The 21,959-nt window shown below is 44.7% G+C and overlaps 1 protein-coding gene across 1 annotated transcript in view; it reads right to left on the bottom strand.

Moving 5' to 3' along the window:
• The window catches only part of LOC140465568 (probable G-protein coupled receptor 139), a 41,745-nt gene extending 28,753 nt beyond the window's left edge, over positions 1 to 12,992 (bottom strand). Inside the window, exons 1-2 of the mRNA XM_072561110.1 lie at positions 12,926 to 12,992; positions 10,770 to 11,611 (exon numbers count right to left, since the gene is read on the bottom strand). Coding sequence (XP_072417211.1) covers positions 10,770 to 11,611; positions 12,926 to 12,992 — 909 coding nt within the window. The remainder of the gene's footprint in view (positions 1 to 10,769; positions 11,612 to 12,925) is intronic.
• Positions 12,993 to 21,959: the final 8,967 nt, after the last annotated feature.

The following is a 21,959-nucleotide window of genomic DNA, read 5'->3' on the forward strand; positions in this document are numbered from 1 at the left end:
CCACACCTGTTTACGTGAAGCCTTTGAAGGTGCCTATCGATGTCAGTGATGTGGGTGTCGGTGCGGTGCTCCTGCAGGAGGGCGATGGGGAATAGAAAGACCCATTGGGTATTTTTCCAGGAAGTTGAACGTTCAACAGAAATATTCAATGGTGGATAAAGAGATTTTGAGCTTGGTGTTGCCATTATAACATTTCAGTGTCTATATCAGCAATGTATCTGAGATAATCGTATTCACTGATCATCACCCATTGCCATTTGTGGAGAAGTTCAGACTGTTTCAATGGAGCTTGTTGTTGCAGCCTTTCCATTTGACAATTGTGCAGGTGGCAGGTCACGAAAACGGGATTGCTGATGTGTTATCGAGACTCGAATGAGACACAGAGGTGTTCAGTGGGGGGGGTGTGGCCCGGCCTGAATTTGTAGGTGCCTGTGTATGTTTGCAGGGGTGTAGTTAGTATTGTGTGTCTGTGTGTTTCAGCTACGATCCAGTTTTTTTGTCAGATTTTTGGAGATTGATTTTTTTTAAGGGGGATGTGTCACAAAGCTGCTCCTTTTCTTAAGGATACTGTACCCTTGCTTTGATTTGAAGATGCTGGTGTTGGACTGGGGTGTACAAAGTTAAAAATCACACAACACCAGGTTCTTGTCCAACAGGTTTAATTGGAAGCACTGGCTTTCAGAGTACACAACCACTTGATGAAGGGGCACCTTGTCTACACGTGAGAGATAGACAGCATTGACTGAGACACATGAGTACTTGCAGTGTACGTGGCGGTGGTGTTAACACGTGTGATGGTACAAGCCATGTTGAAGATCTGACATGTTTTGCAGTGGTTGCCAAGACAGGGTCGTGTGGTGTTTTGTTCGATGTTCTCCTGAAAGCTGGGTAGTTTGAGGTGAACGATAGTCTGTTTGAGGTTTTGTGGGTGTTTAAAGATGAGAAGTGACAGTGTAGGGATGGCTTTGACAAGATGCTCGTTGTCATTGATGACATGTTGAAGGCTGTGATATACACATGGTGGAGCTTCTCCACTCTGGGGATGTACTGGATGATGAAAGGTACTCGATGTGATGTATTCTGTGTCTGTCTTCTGAGGAGGTCATTTTCGTTTTGGCAAGTCGGAACTGGCAATCAATGAGTTGAGCTTTGTGTCTCATGGTACTGAGGGTATCCCTTTAAACCTTTATCCAACGTTTCTCCTCATCTGTTCATATGCTATGCATGTGTATGGCCTGTCTGTAGGGAATTGCTTCTTTAACACCCTGAGGGTACAAGCTGGAGAAATGCAGAACCCCATGGGCTTGTGGTCGAGTGAAGTCCTGAGGGGTTTGTCCTTTCTGGATATACGGGCATCGAAAAACAGTCCCAGTTGTGAAGAGCACTTCATGGTCAGTCTGATGGTTGTGATGAATCTTGCTGATATCACTGTGTAGCCCTTTCGGTATTCCTTACCATCAGTCCATAGGAAGAAAATGTCATCGATGTAGCTGGTGGACAGCGTTGTGTGGAGGTCCTGTGCAGCCAAGAATTCTCACTAGAACTTGTGCCTGTAAATATTGGCATACTGGGGTGCAGATCCGACCTCTATTGGCTGTTCCGTGTGTCTGGTTAAAGAACTGGTTATCGATGGTGAAGGTGCTGTGATCGAGGATGAAGCAGATGAGTTGTAGGATGGGTCTGGAAATTAGCAGTTAATGGTGTTGCGTACTGAGCTGTTGCAGCAATGCCGTTGCCGTATGGGATGCAGGTTCAGAGTGCCGAAACGTCCATTAGGATGAGGAATGTTCCTGGTATCACTGGTCTGTGGGTGGTGAATTTCTCTCGGAACTCTATCGTGTCATGACAGAAACTGGAAGTTCATCGTACAATGGGTTTCATGATGGCCTCAGCATCACCAGAAAGGGTCTCACAGAGTGTCCCATTGCCTGATCCAACTGGCTGACCAGGTGTGTTGGCTTTGTATATTTTCAAATGACAGGAGAGGTCTCAGGATGTGAGAAGTATGAAGGACGAGAGTGTAGAGGATTCTCTGAAGATCTTGGTCTAAGGTCTTGATCAGCTCATTGAGTTGATGGGTGTGTTCTTTGGTTGGTTCAGTAGCTAGTTGTCTGTGTGTTCCTGGGTGTACACTGGTCGGTATGCTTCTGTGGAGTAATCCATTCTATTATATATGATGGTGGTTCCTCCTTTGTCTGCTGGTTTGATAACAATGTTGCGTCTGGCCATGAGAGCATGGATGGCGTTGTGTTATGCGTCGGTGACATTCTGCACTGCCTTGTGAGTGCAGGTGATGAATCTGGCTTTCCCACATCTCCGGGCTGATTGAGCAGACATGGTGAGCCTAGAGCAGAGGGCCTTCTGCAGGGGTCCAATTCAACTCTTTCTTCTTTAGTGGCTGCACTATGGATCTCTCCACCAACTGTTCCGGTTCATTGGTTCCCTCACTGGGCTCACTGCTGACATCTTTCGGGTTGTTGAAGAATTCCCTAAACCTCATTTGCCTTACGAATTCCTCTGTGTCTAACACGAGACCAATGGGGCAGACACTTTGTCCGTGGGGCAGAAATTGAGCCCTCGGCTGAGAACTTCGATTTACACAACAACATAGAATCGCTGAGCAGAGACTGACAGCTAAGATTCTGTACCCATGAAGACAGCCTCAACTGTGGTCCTGGGTTTATGTTGCGATACACATGATACTACCAGACTGCTCTGTATTTGTAAAATCTTCCTTACTGTCTATTTTGACGCCAGTATCTTCATAAATTGTTTAATCTGAGTAAATTAACTTGTACAGTTTTGAATGACTTACCACATTGCTTAAAACATTCACATGAGACTCTCCTCCTTATTGTGTTATTCCAGTTATCTTACTCGTCTCCAGCATCACATTATTTGTTAATTATCTCTCGACCTCATTTAATGGGTACATCGGTCAGCCTTCTGCTTGTTACCCACCTGTTGATATTTTTCTTACAGGGCGTGATGCCCTTGATCAAATGCAGATGTCCATTATTCAGCCTCTCGACACATCACTCACCCCATTTGTCTGATCTTTTGTTCTCTCTGGTCATTAATCTCTCTGGTTATAAATGGTGTGCCTGTGTGCTTACATCTCACTGCACCTGACAACAGGGTAACTCTTCAAACACTTGGGATTTCAATTAAACCTATTGGACTATCGGCTGATATTGTGTAACTTTGGCCTTTTCCCATCCCGGGCTAACAACGACACCTATGTTCGGGACACCACCCACGCCCTCCACCTCCTCCATGATTTTCACTTCCCCAGTCCCCAATGCCTTATCTTCACCATGGACATCCAGTCCCTGTACACCTCCATCCCCCATCACGAAGGACTCAAAGCCCTCCGCTTCTTCCTTTCCCACCGTACCAACCAGTACCCTTCCACTGACACCCTCCTTCGACTGACTGAACAGGTCCTCACTCTGAGCAACTTCTCTTTCCAATCCTCCCACTTCCTCCAAACCAAAGGAGTAGCCATGGTCACCCACATGGGCCCCAGCTATGCCTGCCTCTTCATAGGATATGTGGAACAGTCCATCTTCTGCAGCTACACTGGCACCACCCCCCACCTTTTCCTCCGCTACATCGATGACTGTATCGGCGTTACCTCGTGCTCCCACGAGGAGGTTGAACAGTTCATCCACTTTACCAACACCTTCCACCCTGACCTCAAATTCACCTGGACCATCTCAGACTCCTCCCTCCTCTTCCTAGACCTTTCCATTTCTATCTCGGGCGACCGAATCAACACGGACATTTACTATAAACCGACCGACTCCCACAGCTACCTAGACTACACCTCCTCCCACCCTGCCCCCTGTAAAAACGCCATTCCATATTCCCAATTCCTTCGTCTCTGCCGCATCTGCTCCCAGGAGGACCAGTTCCAATACCGAACAACCCAGATGGCCTCCTTCTTCAAAGACCGCAATTTCTCCCCAGACATGATTGACGATGCCCTCCACCGCATCTCCTCCACTTCCCGCTCCTCTGCCCTTGAGCCCCGCCCCTCCAACCACCACCAGGACAGAACCCCACTGGTCCTCACCTACCACCCCACCAACCTCCATATGCAGCGTATCATCCGCCATCATTTCCGCCACCTCCAAACGGACCCCACCACCAGGGATTTATTTCCCTCCCCTCCCCTATCAGCATTCTGAAAAGACCACTCCCTCCGTGACTCCCTCGTCAGATCCACACCCCCCACCAACCCAACCTCCACTCCCGGCACCTTCCCCCAAAACTGCAAGAAATGCAAAACTTGCGGCCACACCTCCCCCCTTACTTCCCTCCAAGGCCCCAAGGGATCCTTCCATATCCGCCACAAATTCACCTGCACCTCCACACACATCATTTATTGCATCCGCTGCACCCAATGTGGCCTCCTCTATATTGGGGAGACAGGCCGCCTACTTGCGGAACGTTTCAGAGAACACCTCTGGGACACCCGCACCAACCAACCCAACCGCCCCGTGGCTGAACACTTCAACTCCCCCTCCCACTCCGCCAATGACATGCAGGTCCTTGGACTCCTCCATCGCCAGACCATAGCAACACGACGGTTGGAGGAAGAGTGCCTCATCTTCCGCCTAGGAATCCTCCAACCACAAGGGATGAACTCAGATTTCTCCAGTTTTCTCATTTCCCCTCCCCCACCTTGTCTCAGTCGAATCCCTCGAACTCAGCACTGCCTTCCTAACCTGCAATCTTCTTCCTGACCTCTCCGCCCCCGCCCCCACTCTGGCCTATCACCCTTACCTTGACTTCCTTCCACCTATCGCATTTCCCACACCCCTCCCCCAAGTCCCTCCTCCCTACCTTTTATCTTAGCCTGCTGGACACACTTTCCTCATTCCTGAAGAAGGGCTCATGCCTGAAACATCGATTCTCCTGCTCCTTGGATCCTGCCTGACCTGCTGCGCTTTTCCAGCAACACATTTTCAGCTCTGATCTGCAGTCCTCACTTTCTCCTTAACAACGACACCTCCACATATTGCCAACTGTGAAAGCAGAGAGCACTGAGACCCAAATTCTGATGGAAACTGATCATCGACCTGTGGGTGATGGTGTTGTTTTTCTTGTTACCAAGTCGAAAGAGTGTGTGGTCACTTTAAAAGAGAGTTGCCCTTTATGAGCTAAGAGATTGTAACAGTACATGTGTCTGTGATGGGTGAAGAGAGAGCTCGACATTGATAATATGTATCAATCCACTTGGGGGGGGAGGTGTTTTGATGTTAAGGTAACCAAATTTGAATTTAACCAATTAATAATTATGCCCAGGATGCAAAAAACCAATTGAATTTAAATTTTATAGTATTGACGACATCAGACCAATGAGAGGGTACGATGTTGGGGATGTGGAAAGGAAGGACATTTTGAACATTAATGAGAGTGAACTGCTGATTAAACCAGAGAGTGCATTTCATCTGAAACAGGCTCTCAAAGCTTCAAACGAAATCTCCCAGAAGGCCCCATCTATGACAGAGACCAAGGAATTTTATACAAAGGCACTGGTCGGAAAAGAGAAAAAACCTCAAAGACAACAGCCCAGGGAGAAAGCAGTAAATTTGGAAGGACAGAGGAATACAGCAGATTGGGATGGACAGAAGGAAGCAGCAGATTCAGAACAGAAGGAAGACAGCAGAGGAACTGGATGGATTTTGAGAGATTAAGTTGATTTAATGTTTAAGAATTGTGTTATTGCAGTAGTATTTTTATAGAGTTGGGATCAGACAGTGATTACTGAAGAACAAAGGGAGCTTGGGTTTGTTGAAAGTTTTTGTTTAGTGTCCACTGTTAGAATTAGAAAAAATAAACTGTTATTTTCTTTAAGCTGTGGAAATCAAGCGGTTTTCTTTCCTTCACTCTCACATTTAACAGATTGCGAGGTGAGGTGAGCTTTTCTGAATGTTTTAGTTTTCCTTCGCAGAGGATTTAGAGTAACACATCGTAACATTATCTAAGTTTCTTTGTGAGATCCTGTTTTTCACAAGAGTCCAAGCAGATCAGGAGATCCACTTAAATATAAGGAATCCAAGTATGACCTTCACAGACCCATTAAGACAGCCAAGGACCAATACCGCTCCAAACTAGAGACCCAGACACCCGGCAACTATGGCAAGGACTGAATGACATCACAGGTTCGAAAAAGAGACAGTGCAAGATAGCAGACAATGACACATCCCTCCCGGATCGTCTCAATGCCTTCTGTGCTCGCTTTGAGCAGAATTTCAGCAGAGAGGTAATACCTATTCAGAAAAGTCCTGACGAATCTAGCCCAACAGTCACTGGATCAGAGGTCAGACCAGTTTTCCTTTGTGTGAATCCAAGGAAAGCGATGGGACCAGATGGAGTGCCAGGCCGTGCACTTAGAGCATGTGCAGATCAACTCGCAGAGGTCTTCATGTACATCTTCAACCTCTTCCTGCAGCAGGCCACTCTCCCTGCCTGTTCCAAGAGGGACAACATCATCCCTGTGCCTAAGAAGGCTCATGCAGCCTGTCTCAATGACTCCCGCCCAGTGGCCCTAACTTCAGTGGTCAAGAAGTGCTTTGAAAGGCTGGTCATGGTATTAATCAACTCCAGCCTCCCCACTACTCTTGACCCACTCCAATTTGCCTTTCAGACCAACAGATCCATGTCAGATGCCATAATCATTTGCCCTTCACTCCTGCCTAGAACATCTTCACACCAAGAACAGCTACATAAGAATCCTACTCATTGACGACAGTCCAGCCTTCAACACTATTGTCCCCTTCAGACTGATTACTAAACTTAGTGAACTCAGACTAAGCCCCACTCTCTGCAACTGGATCCTCAGTTTCCTGACCCACAGGCCACAATCCGTGAAGATTGGGGACAATATTTCATCCTCACGAACACTCAACACTGGAGCCCCCCAGAGGTGTATACTTGGCCCCCTATTGTACTCACTGTATAGCTTTGACTGCATCACCAAATACTAACACTATTCACAAGTTCGCTGATGACACCACCATATTCGGTCGAATCTCAGATGGCGACGAAACAGACTATAGACGGAAGGTGGAAGACCTGGAAAAATGGTGCACTGAGAACAACCTAGCTCTCAATGCCAGCAAAACCAAGGAACTCATTATTGGCTTTTGGCAGGATGTTCCTCATTCCATCCTACACATTAACAGCACAGAGGTGGAACGAGTGGAGAGTATCAAGCTCCTTGGAGTGGTCATCCACAACAAGCTTCCTTGGACTTTTCATGTGGACACACTAGTTACAAAGGCCCAGCACAATGAGAGGATACTTAATTGGGGAAAAGGAAACTATGATGCTATCAGACGTGAGTTGGGAAGCATGGACTGGGAGCAATTGTTCCATGGAAAGGACACTATAGACATGTGGAGACTGTTTAAGGAACAGTTGTTGCGAGTGATGAATAAATATGTCCCTCTCAGACAGGCAAGAAGGGGTAAGATAAAGGAACCTTGGATGACGAGAGCAGTGGAGCTTCTCATCAAAAGAAAGAAGGCAGCTTATGTAAGGTGGAGGAAGCAAGGGTCTTGTTCAGCTCTGGAGGATTACAGGCAGGTGAGGAAGGAGCTCAAAAATGGTCTGAGTAGAGCCAGGAGGGGGCACAAAAAGACTTGGCAGGAAGGATTAGGGAGAATCCAAAGGCATTTTACACTTATGTGAGGAATAAGAGAATGATCAAAGAAAGAGTAGGGCCGATCGGGGATAGCAAAGGGAATTTGTGTATAGAGTCTGAGGAGGTAGGGGAACCCATAAATGAGTTTTTTGCTTCTGCCTTTATACTAAAGAAAAAGGACCTTGTAGTGAATGAAACCATTGAGGAGCAGGTAAGCATGCTGAAATGGATAGAGATTGAGGAAGCTGATGTGCTGAAAATTTTGTCAAACATTAAGATTGACAAGTCACCAGGCCAGGACCAGATTTGTCCTCGGCTGCTTTGGGAAGTGAGAAATGTGATTGCTTCACCACTTGCAAAGATCTTTTCATCCTCGCTCTCCACTGGAGTCGTACCTGAGGACTGGAGAGAGGCAAATGTAATTCCTCTCTTCAAGAAAGGAAATAGGGAAATCCCCGGCAATTACAGACCAGTCAGTCTCTCATCTGTCGTCTGCAAGGTGTTAGAAAGGATTCTGAAGGATAGGATTTATGACCATCTGGAAAAGCATGGCCTGATTAAATGCAGTCAACACGGCTTTGTGAGGGGCAGGTCATGCCTCACAAGTCTTGAGTTCTTTGGGGATGTGACTAGAAAGGTTGATGAGGGTCGAGCTGTGGATGTGGTGTATATGGACTTCCGCAAGGCATTTGATAAGGTTCCCCATGGTAGGCTCGTTCAGAAGGTCAGGAGGAATTGGATACAGGGAAATTTAGCTGTCTGGTTACAGAATTGGCTGGTCGACAGAAGACAGCGAGTGGTAGTAGAAGGAAAATATTCTGCCTGGAAGTCAGTGGTGAGTGGTATTCAACAGGGCTCTGTCCTTGGGACTCTACTGTTTGTAATTTTTATTAATAACTTGGATGAGGAGATTGAAGGATGGGTTAGTAAGTTTGCAGATGACACAAAGGTTGGAGGTGTTGTTGACAGTATAGAGGGCTGTTGTAGGCTGCAGCGGGACATTGACAGGATGCAGAGATGGGCTGAGAGGTGGCAGATGGAGTTCAACCTGGATAAATGCGAGGTGATGCATTTTGGAAGGTCGAAATTGAAAGTTGAGTACAGGATTAAAGACAGGATTCTTTGCAGTGTGGAGGAACAGTGGGATCTTGGGGTGCAGGTACATAGATCCCTTAAAATGGCCACCCAGGTGGACAGGGTTGTTAAGAAAGCATATGGTGTTTTGGCTTTCATTAACAGGGGGATTGAGTTTAAGAGCCATGAGATCTTGTTGCAGCTCTATAAAACTTTGGTTAGACCGCACCTGGAATACTGTGTCCAGTTCTGGTCGCCCTATTATAGGGGAGATGTGGATGCTTTGGAGAGGGTTCAGAGGAGGTTTACCAGGATGCTGCCTGGAATCGAGGACTTATCTTATGAAGAGAGGTTGACTGAGCTCAGACTTTTTTCATTGGAAAAAAAGGAAGAGAGGGGACCTAATTGAGGTGTACAAGATAATGAGAGGCATAGATAGAGTCGATAGCCAGACTTTTTCCCAGGGCAGAAATGACTAACACGAGGGGTCATAGTTTTAAGCTGTTTGGCGGAAAGTATAGAGGGAATGTCAGAAGCAGGTTCTTTCCGCAGGGAGTTGAAAGAGCATGGAATGCATTGCCAGCAGTTGTGGAAGCAAGGTCATTGGGGATATTTAAGAGACTGCTGGACATGCATATGGTCACAGACATTTGAGGATTCGTACATTAGGTTTACCTTACATGAGGATCAATGGTCGGCACAACATCGTGGGCTGAAGGGCCTGTTCTGTGCTGTACTGTTCCATGTTCTATTTAACGTCTCTTGTTCCTCAGGCAGCAGAGGAAATTTGGCATGATGGTGAATACCCTTGCCAATTTTTATAGGTGTGCTAGCAAGAGCATTTTGACTGGGTATATCACTATGGTAACTGTACCATTCCAGATCGGAGATGGTTACAGAGAGTGGTGAACCCGGCCCAGACAATCACAAAGGCCAACCTCCCATCTATAGAATCCATCTACCAGGCCCGCTGTCAAGGAAAGGCCGCCAGCATTCTCAAAGATCCATCCCACCCTGGCAATGTTTTTCTACAACCTCTGCCATCAGGGAGAAGGTACAGAATCCTGAACACACACACCAGCCGGTTTCGTAACAGTTTCTATCCTACTTCGATCAAATACTGAATGAACTCACAAACTCTTAACATTCAGCTGTACCTGTGTTTTTGTTTTTGCTGCTGTTTATCTATTATTTACTCATCTATGCTACTTAACTCTGTGATCTGCCTGTATTGCTCGTAAATCAAAGCTTTTCACTGTGCCTCAGTACATGGGACAATAAATTCAATTCAATTCTCTCAGACTCACACATGACAAGAATGTTGAAACAATAAAGTAACTGGCTGTCACTGACTGGATAGCTTCAGTATGTTGTGAGGTAATTACAGCAGGTACATAATTTCACCTTATTCCTTTTTGCACGCTGTTGTATAGCTCTAGATTATACACTGGATTAAAAACACTGGACTGTTCTTTTCCACACAGCCCACAGTTTGATTGGCTTCTGTGAATTCTAACTCTGGGACACTGTTTCAACCCTGAATTTCTTGAGGACAGAAATCTCCTCCACTGTCAGTTTGACTGTCCAAGAACCTGGGAATCCTCCTTGATGTGTACCCCATGAGTAATTTGCCCAGCTCACATTATTTAAGACATTATGTTTCCTTATCCACAGCCATCACGATCCTCACTAACACGACCATAACTACTGTTAATAATAAGACATGTTTATAATAACAGAAGTAGCGATAATGCGAAAACGAGAATAATAACTTGAGTCAATATTTCCAATGAATGGGATATTTGATTCCGTACTGAGTTTAATTATTTTTTCCCTGAGTAGGTATGAAGAATAGACAATCGATGTGATTGAGCTGAAGTTGGGACGGTCAGTGTTGTTGACATTGGGTTGTACCTCCAGCTGTCATCTTTCAGAATTTCTATTTGACAGTTTTCCCCTGATCTGCTGAAGAAACCGAAACTGTCGGTTTGCACCTTTTTATAAAGAATTTAACAATTGACGTCACCAAATATTTTACTGAACTTTTTAATTGCTCTCTGAACTTGGCCTGAGTCACCACGTAAATAAATGTGTTTGTGCAGCAGCTAAGGTTCCGCAGCATATAGGCAACATTTTCAAAGATATAGAAGGAATACTCATCTAGGTAAGAAGAGACATTAAAAATATATAAAATATACACTAACCAAAGAAGTATAAAACTGCCCGAAATGCTGAAGAGTAAAATCACAGACTTTCTTCTGTTTCCCATCTCTGGGTCACTGTGGTCCAGGGCCTTGTTTTGACACTTTAGGCCCTTTCGGATTCGACTGACCTTGAAAATGTGTTTGACTGTCAGAATGTTGAGGAACAGAATTAACCCGAATGGTATCAATGGGGTTAAAACCTTTTCAAACCTCCGAAATCCAATCCATCTCGGGTCAGTAAAATAACTTCGCTTATTAGAGCAGAAAAGCGGTACATTATCAACTATCACTTTAGGTTTAAATCTGAAGTAGATGGGAATATTTTTTAAACAGAGCAGAGTGCCTGTTGTTGAGAGAACCACGGCTGCAGTTTTCTTGGTACAATATCTCGTTTTCAACTTCTGGTAACAAATGGCTCCAAATCGGTCAAAGGTGAAAGAGACAGTGAACCAGACAGAACAGTCGATAGCTGCACGGAGCAAGACATAACGAACACTGCATACAGGAGTGATACTCAGGAAATTTAATGGGAAATAATAGTCATTGATTCGATGAAGTATGACATCAGTGATTATTGCCAATAGATCCGCTGCTGCCATGGCAACCAGGTACAAAGTGATGCATGGAGAAAGACCACACTTTCCCTGCGATAAAACCACGATTGCCAACACATTAACTGTACAAAGAGAAGCAGAACACACCACAACTGAGATGTGATATCACTGACAGTTTCCCGATTAAAGCCAAGACTACAAGGGCGAGATTTAAAACAAAATGCGTGAGGACCCGGCTACGGTTAAGTCATAGATTATTTTGTTAAATATTTCAATAAAATTATAATTATGTCTGTTCTTGATTTCATTAGACCTCATAACATGGTTAAATAAGACAAATGTGTGTTCTGCTTCAAGCCGAATGATTGAACCACATTTGGAACAGAGCGCCTTACACTTACATTCAGATCAATAAGAGTTCGGCTCAGGGCTGTCTCCGGAGTATATTTTGAGAGGTTTGGGATGGTGGGGTTATGGGAATTGGTCTGGTCGCATATTCAAATTATATCGGAGACATTGCAGAAATTAGGACATTTTTGTTAGACGTGTTTCCGTTCAGCGCATATGAGAGACATTAGTCATGAACCAACAGAGACAATATAAATAACAAAGTGTTTAGAAATGGAATGTGGGGTAACATAATGACGACATTGTGGGCGCCCAGTTTGAATTTCACTAATAAAAGACGGTCGCTCAGAAATCCACGAATGAATTCAAATAAATCCTTTACTCAAAGAGTTGTGAGAAAATGGAGTGTCTGCCATGTGCAGTAAACGAGATGAATAATTGTATAAAGGAAGCGAAATCTCTCAAACTCTGGAAAACTGATATACTAAATGTTTACTACATAATATTTAAATCATTATATCAGCTTGCTCATGACCCCAAATTGGCAGCTTCCTGGGGAGGGGAATAGCTCAGGCAGCAGCAGTGAGTCCAACAATAACACGACTTGGAAGAAATGTCCGTTTCTGCCCTGCCCTGAAAAGCATCCTGGACCGAACGGTCCTTCAGAAACCCAGAGGGTCAGTGCAGTCAGGTTTGTATTCCCGTTCGGGCCTGAACTCGGTAAAATGATAATATACTCAACGGGGCCAATAAGAATGGGTTCACACAGGGACCATTGATTTAACCGTGCATGACTTCCCAAAAAAGTATAAAATGTTATAACAGAGAACAGAATTGAAATCCAGGCAGTTGAGCCAACAGATTAATTCCCACAAGTCATTCACGATGACAGCGTTAGTGTAATGATATTCCTGACTACCTCCATATAGATGGCACAACAAGCTCCACATGAAGAGACAGATGACACTCGAGAATATCGAGCTATTTCCACGGTCACGGAAGCAGCTCGAGCTGTTGAGTAATTCCACACAGAACAGTAATTACCTCATGTACATCATTCTGCAACCTCCTGGTTTACAGACACTTACCAGGTACCCCAATGACCGCCAGCATCAGGTAATATATTTTTCTGACGAACTGAATTGGTTGATGCATTTTCGTTATGAATTATTCTGTCCCTTCGTGCTGATGGGCAAATCACTGAATTACCTTCATTTCCAGAGCATGTATCTTATGCCCTAAAAGTTATCCACTGGGACACTGAGGTTTCAACATTGCTCAACCTGTTTTCGCCTCATTTGAGCAAACAGCTTGCGATTGTTGCCTTAATTCCCTGTTGATGGGACAGGTTTAGCGATGAGGTGGTGCAACACAATGTTCTCATGAGGTTTATCGAATCGCTGCAAGGACAACTTCATTAGTACCAGCCCCCTTCCTCGTCCCCATTGACCTGTGGGACATTGTTACCTCTATCTGTCAATGAATTGGCTTCTGATTGAATCCGGACTCAGAATGTTATCAGCCCCTTCATTTCAGATGATGCCATGAGGTGACTTTACAATGTTATTATCACTGGATTATTGCTCAAAAGAACCAGTTTATATTTTCATGGGAATCTGCATTTAAATACAGGGATGGCATCAACGTGGGGTTTGAAACTATATTTTTATTTAAATATTGATTAAGGTTCTAATACTGAACAGGAAACAAGTTCTGAATGTCAGAAAAGCCCATCTTCTTCATTACTGTCCAAAGGCAAAAGTCACATGGCACCAGGTTATAATCCAACAGATTTATTCCAAATCACAACAGGAAGCACTTCAACTGATGTAGGAGCAGCGCTGCCAAAGCGGGAGATTCTGAATAAATCTGTTCGACTAGAACCTGGGGTCATCTGACTTTCCCCACAGCAGTCCAACATCAGCATCTCCACATCATTATTGTCCATTAGGGAAGGAAATGTGCTGTGTCATCTTGGTCTACGGCTATACGTGACTCCAGTCCCATAACTGAGGCACAGATAGGCGGTATTGTGGGGGCGAGAGACTCACGTTTGGTATGTTGCCTCCCAGGTGCAAGGGTACGTGACATCTCTGATCATGTTTTCCGGGTCCTTAAGGGGGAGGGGGAGCAGCCCGAAATCGTGGTCCACATTGGCACCAATGACATAGGTAGGAGGAGTGCTGAGGATGTTAGGCAGGCTTTTAGGGAGCTAGGTTGGAAGCTCAGGGTTAGAACAAACAGAGTTGTTGTCTCTGGTTTGTTACCCGTGCCACATGATAGAGAGTCGAGGAATAGGGAGAGAGAACAGTTAAATGCGTGGCTACAGGGATGGTGCAGGAAGAAGGGATTCTGGTTTCTGGATAACTGGGGTTCTTTCTGGGGAAGGTGGGACCTCTATAAACAGGATGGTCTACACCTGAACCTGAGGGGCACCAATATCCTTGCGGGGAGGTTTGCTAGTGCTCTTGGGGGGGGAGGTTTAAACTAACTCTGCAGGGGCATAGGAACCTAGACTGTAGCTTTAGGGTGCAGGACTTGGAGTGTAGGGAGGTTAGGAACATGCCATCAATCTCAAAAGAGGGTGCCTGTAAACAGGAAAGTGGTTTGAAGTGTGTATACTTCAATGCAAGAAGTATACGAAATAAGGTAGGTGAACTTGCAGCGTGGGTTGGTACCTAGGATTTCGATGTTGTGGCTATTATGGACAGGATTGGCTGTTGCAGGCTCCAGGGTTTAAATGTTTTAGTAGGGTCAGAGGTGGGGGTAAAAGAGGGGGAGGTGTGGCATTGCTTGTCAAAGATAGTATTACAGCAGTGGAAAGGACGATGGATGAAGACTCGTCATCTGAGGTAGTTTGGGCTGAGGTTAGGAATAGGAAAACCCAGTTAGGAGTGTTCTACAGGCCTCCTTATAGTCCTAGAGACATAGAAGAAAGGATTGCGAGCATGATTCAGGAGAAGAGTGAAAGTAATAGGGGTGGTTGTTATGGGGGACTTTAACTTTCTAGATATTGATTGGGAAAGCTATAGCTCGAGTTCGTTAGATGGGTCAGTGTTTGTCCAATGTATGCAGAAGGGTTTCCTGACACAATATGTAGACAGGACAACAAGAGATGAGGCCATACTGGATTTGGTTCTGGGTAACGAACCAGGCCAGGTTTTAGAATTGGAGGTAGGTGAGCACTTTGGGGACAGTGATCACAATTCAGTGACTTTTACTCTAGTAATGGAGAGGGATAAGTGTGCACTGCAGGGCAAGAGTTATAGCTGGGGGCAGGGAAATTATGATGCGGTGAGGCACAACTTAGGATGAGTGGCTTGGAAAAGTAGGCTTCAATGCAAGGGCGGAATTGATATGCTGAGCTTGTTCAAAGAGCAACTATTGAGTCTCCTTGATAAATATGTACCTGTCAGGCAGGGAGGAAAGGGTCGTGTGAGGGAGCCGTGGTTTAATAAGGAATTGGAATCCCTTGTTAAAGAGAAGAGGGCGGCCTTTGTAAAGATGAGGCGTGAAGGTTCATTTGGGGCGATTGAGAGTTATGAGGTAGCCAGGAAGGATCTGAAGAGAGAGCTAAGAGCAGCAAGGAGGGGACATGAAAAGTCCTTAGTTAGTAGGATTAGGGAAAACCCAAAGGCTTTCTATAGGTATGTCAGGAATAAAAGAATGAATAGGGTAGGAATAGGTCCAGTCAAGGATAGTAATGGGAAGTTGCGTGTGGAGGCTGAAGAGATTGGGGAGACACTGAATGAATACTTTTCATCAGTATTCACTCAGGAACAGGACATTGTTGCCGATGTGAATACTGAGTCACAATTAATTAGAATGGACGGCTTTGAGGTATGTAGGGAAGAGGTGTTGGAAATTCTGGAAAGGGTGAAAATAGATAAGCCCCCTGGGCCAGATGGCATTTATCCTAGGATTCTCTGGGAAGCAAGGGAGGAGATTGCAGAGCCATTGGCCTTGATTTTTGTGTCCTCATTGTCTACAGGAATAGTGCCAGAAGACTGGAAGATAGCAAATGTGGTTCCCTTGTTCAAGAAGGCGAGTAGGGATAACCCTAGTAACTATAGGGCGGTGAGCCTCACATCTGCTGTGGGCAAAGTCTTAGAGAGAATTGTAAGGGATAGGATTTATGAACATCTGGATAAGAATAATGTGATCAAGGATAGTCAGCATGGTTTTGTGAAGGGCAGATCGCGCCTCACAAACCTTATTGAATTCTTTGAGAAGGTGACTAAGGAGGTGGATGAGGGTAAAGCGGTAGATGTGGTGTATCTGGATTTTAGTAAGGCGTTCGATAAGGTACCCCATGGTAGGCTACTGCAAAAAATACGGAGGTATGGCATTGAGGGTGAGTTGGAGGTTTGGATTAGGAATTGGCTGGCTGGAAGAAGACAGAGGGTAGTCGTTGATGGTAAAGGTTCATCTTGGAGTGCAGTTACTAGCGGTGTTCCGCAAGGATCTATTTTGGGACCATTGCTGTTTGTCATTTTTATAAATGACCTGGAGGAGGGGCTAGAAGGTTGGGTGAGCAAGTTTGCGGATGATACGAAAGTCAGTGGAGTTGTTGACAGTGAGGAAGGATATGTCAGGTTACAGCAGGATATAGATAAGCTGCAGAGCTGGGCAGAAAGGTGGCAAATGGAGTTCAATGTGGGTAAGTGTGAGGTGATTCACTTTGGTATGAGTAACAAAAAGATGGGGTACTAGGATAATGGTCAGATACTTGGTAGTGTGGATGAGCAGAGGGGTCTTGGTGTCCATGTACGCAGATCTCTGAAAGTTGCCACCCAGGTTAATAGTGCGGTGAAGAAGGCATATGGCGTACTGGCTTTTATTGGTAGAGGAATTGAGTTCCGGAGTCCTGAGGTCATGCTGCAGTTGTATAAGACTCTGGTGCGGCTGCATCTGGAGTATTGTGTGCAGTTTTGGTCGTCATACTATAGGAAGGATGTGGAGGCACTGGAACGGGTGCAGAGGAAGTTTACCAGGATGTTGCCTGGTATGGTAGGAAGATCGTATGAGGAAAGGCTGAGGCACTTGGGGCTGTTTTCATTGGAGAAAAGAAGGTTTAGGGGTGACTTGATAGAGGTGTACAAGATGATTAGGGGTTTAGATAGGGTTGACCATGAGAACCTTTTCCACGTATGGAGTCAGCTATTACGAGGGGGCATAGCTTTAAATTTAGGGGTAGATTCTTTACTCAGCGAGTCGTGAGTTCATGGAATGCCCTGCCAGTAGCAGTGGTGGACTCTCCCTCTTTATGGGCATTTAAACGGGCATTGGATAGGCATATGGAGGATAGTGGGCTAGCGTAGGTTAGATGGGCTTGGATCGGCGCAACATCGAGGGCCAAAGGGCCTGTACTGCGCTGTATGTTTCTATGTTCTATGTTCTATAACTATGTGATTGACTGCCCTCTGGGTAATGGAGAATGATTAGATTAGATTAGATTAGATTAGGTTGGATTAGATCAGATCACTTACAATATGGAAACAGGCCCTTACGCCCATCAATTCCACACCGACCCTCCAAAAAGCAATCCACCCAGACCCATTCCCCATACATTTACCCCTGCCCATAACACTATGGGCAATTTAGCATGGCCAATTCACCTGACTTGCACATTTTTGGACTGTGTGAAGAAACTGGAGCACCTGAAGGAAACCCTGAATGTGCAAACTCCACACACAGTTGCCTGAGGCGGGAATTGAACCCAGGTCTCTGGCACTATGAGGCAGCAGTGCTAACCACTATGCTACCATGCTGCCCCCCGCATCCACTGGGTAAGACATGTTGGCCCAGCCAATAACGCCACATCCGATGAAAACAAAAATTTTAAACAACGTCTGAAAAAATTTATTTGCTTCTTCCTTTAATCCCCAAATTGGTGTGATTTTATTTTGACTCCTTGTCTTGTTTTTCTGTTGATTTAGAATATTTGAAGATTCCATGATTTGAAGATCTTTATCAGACTTCCTCTCAAGTTCCGCCTCCCTCTGGGCAAAACATTGTCCACATCCGACCCATCAACTTGATACAGTCCTCACCCCCAACCCGTTTTCTGTGCACTGTCTGAAACCCTTCAGCCGTTCCTCAAGTGTGGCCTCCAGAACTGGGAAGTTTGGAGAGATTATGAATCGCTTTCATTCCAGTAAAATCGTTTCTATCCTGGTCTCGCCATCCTATGTTTTTATCTACGTCGTGTCCACCACTGGTGATGTCTGTGAGATTGTGTTTCTTTCACAATGAGCTGAAATATTCAAATAACTTTGAAGTTCATTCCTGTTCCTAGCTCTCCTACACACCGGAGAAGTTCATACAATCGACTTCTTCCTATAGAGACTCGATCGCCCATATTTCCGTTTCTCGGATAGTATCACTTTCCATCTCAAAGCATCAGGCAGAATTTCACTTTATTACATTGATGGGCCCCTAACATATGGTTTCCAAGGTCCTTGGAAATATCTGCTCTGTTTAGGCCTGCCTTCCTCACACCTTCCCTTTATCTTCAAGCAGCAGAACACTATTCCCATGAACACCTCCATGTTCAAAACATAGTTCCATCTCATTTCCACCAGGGCTCCCAAAAAGTCATCAACAAGCTTTTTAAAATTCTATTTCTTGTACCAACACAGTGTCCCGAACAACATTTGGTATTACCATGAGTTTCCTTCCTCCCCAACCTTTCCCCTCCCCAAGGGATGGTGACCGTCAGTCTTAATTCCAGATCCATAACTCACCTTATCTGATCTGTCCGTCGTTGTTCTACTTTGTTCACCATTTTTAATATAAGCAACAAATTATTCACACATTTACAATTCTTCTTTTTATCAATCCCCAAGGTGCAATTTATCGGGCAACAAATATGAATTGAGTGATGACTTGGTGCGACATTGTTTAATATCAATAATTAATAGCTGGCAGTGAATTTCGGGTGAGGTGAACATGGGTCGCTTGACTGGAACTGCCCAGCGTTGACATCAACCCCATTGTTTGGGATCTGCATTCCCCAGATTAGAATGGGGCATCTCAGTCCCTCAGGGCAATTAGGACACCAGGGATTTTTATTGACTATCGACAATAATTACACTGTCGCCATTAGTCCCGCTTTAAATTCCCAATCATCTTCATTAAATTATTATTGTTTTTAAATCACTACAGAGAGTAGTAAGGGTATGGAATGCTTTGCCTGCAACGGTAGTAGATTCGCCAACTTTAAATACATTTAAGTCGTCATTGGACAAGCATTTGGACATACATGGAATAGTGGTGGTTAGATGGGCTTCAGACTGGTTTGACAGGTCGGCGAAACAGAGGGCCGAAGGGCCTGTACTGCGCTGCAACATTCTATGTTCTATGTACATGCTCCAGTAAAATGTGAATGTGTGTCCAGAATCATGTAGTGGCACTCTGGGTCACTAACACAGAGATATTACAGTTACATAACAGCCTCTCTGCTAATTCAGCTCTGAAATCTCTCTTGTTCCCTGAAACAGTTTGGAACGCAAAGATGATTTCAAATGGATTATTGATACATTTAGTGATGGGTCAACACCCGCCCATTTGATGCTCAGAGCTTTGCACAGAGAGAATGTTTGTTTGTTTTTGCTGTGCAACAATCGCCAAATGTGAATCTGAAGGTTATGTTATGGCCCAGACCAGACCTCCTCAAAATATATGAAGCAGACAGCAGATACCCAACAGTGTTCTTATTTTAAAGGCAAATCGAAAGTATCTGTTTGAGATGGAATGTGAATGATTAAAGGACTCAACATTCAGCAAAATACAATTTATTTAAACACTCTTTAAGACACAAGTGAAGTTAGAGAAATTTGGAGCAACATAACTCATAACTTCACAGAATAATGAATACAGTAACCATTTATAATTAATGATGCCAATATAGTAACATCCTATAAAAACCTGCTTGGGGAAAAAAGGAAAATTCAGACACAGATTCTCACATGGAATTCTCCACTTCAGGAGGGAAAAAGGAACATCAAGAGAAATTTCAGAGGGAAGAGCAGCCAGGAGACATTCACTGAAGCTTCCAACTCTGTTGAGATCCCAATCAATTCTGATGATACTCAGAGCTCCTGGTCTGTGAGAGCTGGTCACACACATTCAGGCTGCATTAAAAAAATCCAAGGCCTCCTCAGCTGTTCACTCAAGTGGGCTTCAGTTGTCAGAGTTAACAATCACAGTGCACCAGGTGATAGTCCAACAGGTTTATTTGGAAGCACAAACTATAACCTGGTGTTGTGTGATTTTTAATGTTGTCCACTCCAGGCCAACACTGGCACCTCCACATCATGGCTTCAGTCATCAGCTCAGTGCTTCTGCCTTATACCTGTGCTCAAAAAAAAGAACAAAATAATCTCTGAAAGTGACAATATCAGCACAGTTGGAATGAAAATTAATTTCCTCGTCTTAAAGTCTGTTTTATGAAGACAGAAGAAGGTGTTAAAAACTCAGCTTGGAGTGAAAGCTTGAGTATGTAATATTAGCGTTTGGTAAAATTAGTTAGGCAGTAAACAGAACGTTTACGTTATATTTTAAAAATCGTTTTCAAAATAATAAGAAGGTTTTGGTTAATTTTTGTTTTGGAACTGGAAACAACAAATTAAAACAAAAAGGAAAATGATAAAGATTGAAACATGAGGAAATACTCCTGAAACAAGAGGTCTCAAAGTACATGAACGTATCTTGGTCATGAAAGATGGGGACAATCTCGAGAAAACTCTTCATCTCACTAACAAGCAAACCCTTCACCTTTGTGGGTGGCACGGAGTCTCAGTGGTTCACACTAGTGTCTCACAGCGCTCGGGGACCCAGGACCGATTCCAGCCTCGGGGGACTGTTTCTGTGGAGTTTGCACATTGTGCGGGTGTCTGGCTGGGTTTATTCCCACAATCTAAAGACATGTAGGTTCGGTGAATTGGCCATGCTGAATTGCCTGTAGTATTCAGGGATGTGTAGGTTTGGTGAATTGGCCATGCTGAATTGCCTGTAGTATTCAGGGATGTGTAGGTTCAGTGAATTGGCCATGCTGAATTGCCTGTAGTATTCAGGGATGTGCAGGTTTGGTGAAGCGGCCATGCTGAATTGTCTGTAGTATTCAGAGATGTGCAGGTTCGGTGAATTGGCCATGCTGAATTGCCTGTAGTATTCAGGGATGTGCAGGTTTGGTGAATTGGCCATGCTGAATTGCCTGTAGTATTCAGAGATGTGCAGGTTCGGTGAATTGGCCATACTGAATTGCCTGTAGTATTCAGGGATGTGTAGGTTCAGTGAATTGGCCATGCTGAATTGCCTGTAGTATTAAAGAGACATTCAGGTTTGGTGAATTGGCCATGCTGAATTGCAGGTAGTATTCAGGGATGTGCAGGTTTGGTGAATTGACCATTCTGAATTGCCTGTAGTATTCAGGGATGTGCAGGTTCGGTGAATTGGCCATGCTGAATTGCCTGTAGTATTCAGGGATGTGCAGGTTTGGTGAATTGACCATACTGAATTGCCTGTAGTATTCAGGAACGTGTAGGTTCAGTGAATTGGCTGTGCTGAATTGCCTGTAGTATTCAGGGATGTGCAGGTTTGGTGAAGTGGCCATGCTGAATTGCCTGTAGTATTCAGGGATGTGCAGGTTCGGTGAATTGGCCATGCTGAATTGCCTGTAGTATTCAGGGATGTGCAGGTTTGGTGAATTGGCCATGCTGAATTGCCTGTAGTATTCAGGGATGTGCAGGTTTGGTGAATTGGCCATGCTGAATTGCCTGTAGTATTCAGGGATGTGTAGGTTCGGTGAATTGGCCATGCTGAATTGCCTGTAGTATTCAGGGATGTGTAGGTTCAGTGAATTGGCCATGCTGAATTGCCTGTAGTATTCAGGGATGTGCAGGTTTGGTGAAGCGGCCATGCTGAATTGTCTGTAGTATTCAGAGATGTGCAGGTTTGGTGAATTGGCCATGCTGAATTGCCTGTAGTATTCAGGGATGTGCAGGTTTGGTGAATTGGCCATGCTGAATTGCCTGTAGTATTCAGAGATGTGCAGGTTCGGTGAATTGGCCATACTGAATTGCCTGTAGTATTCAGGGATGTGTAGGTTCAGTGAATTGG

Source organism: Chiloscyllium punctatum, chromosome 42 (assembly GCF_047496795.1).
Source record: "Chiloscyllium punctatum isolate Juve2018m chromosome 42, sChiPun1.3, whole genome shotgun sequence".
Lineage (NCBI taxonomy): Eukaryota > Metazoa > Chordata > Chondrichthyes > Orectolobiformes > Hemiscylliidae > Chiloscyllium > Chiloscyllium punctatum.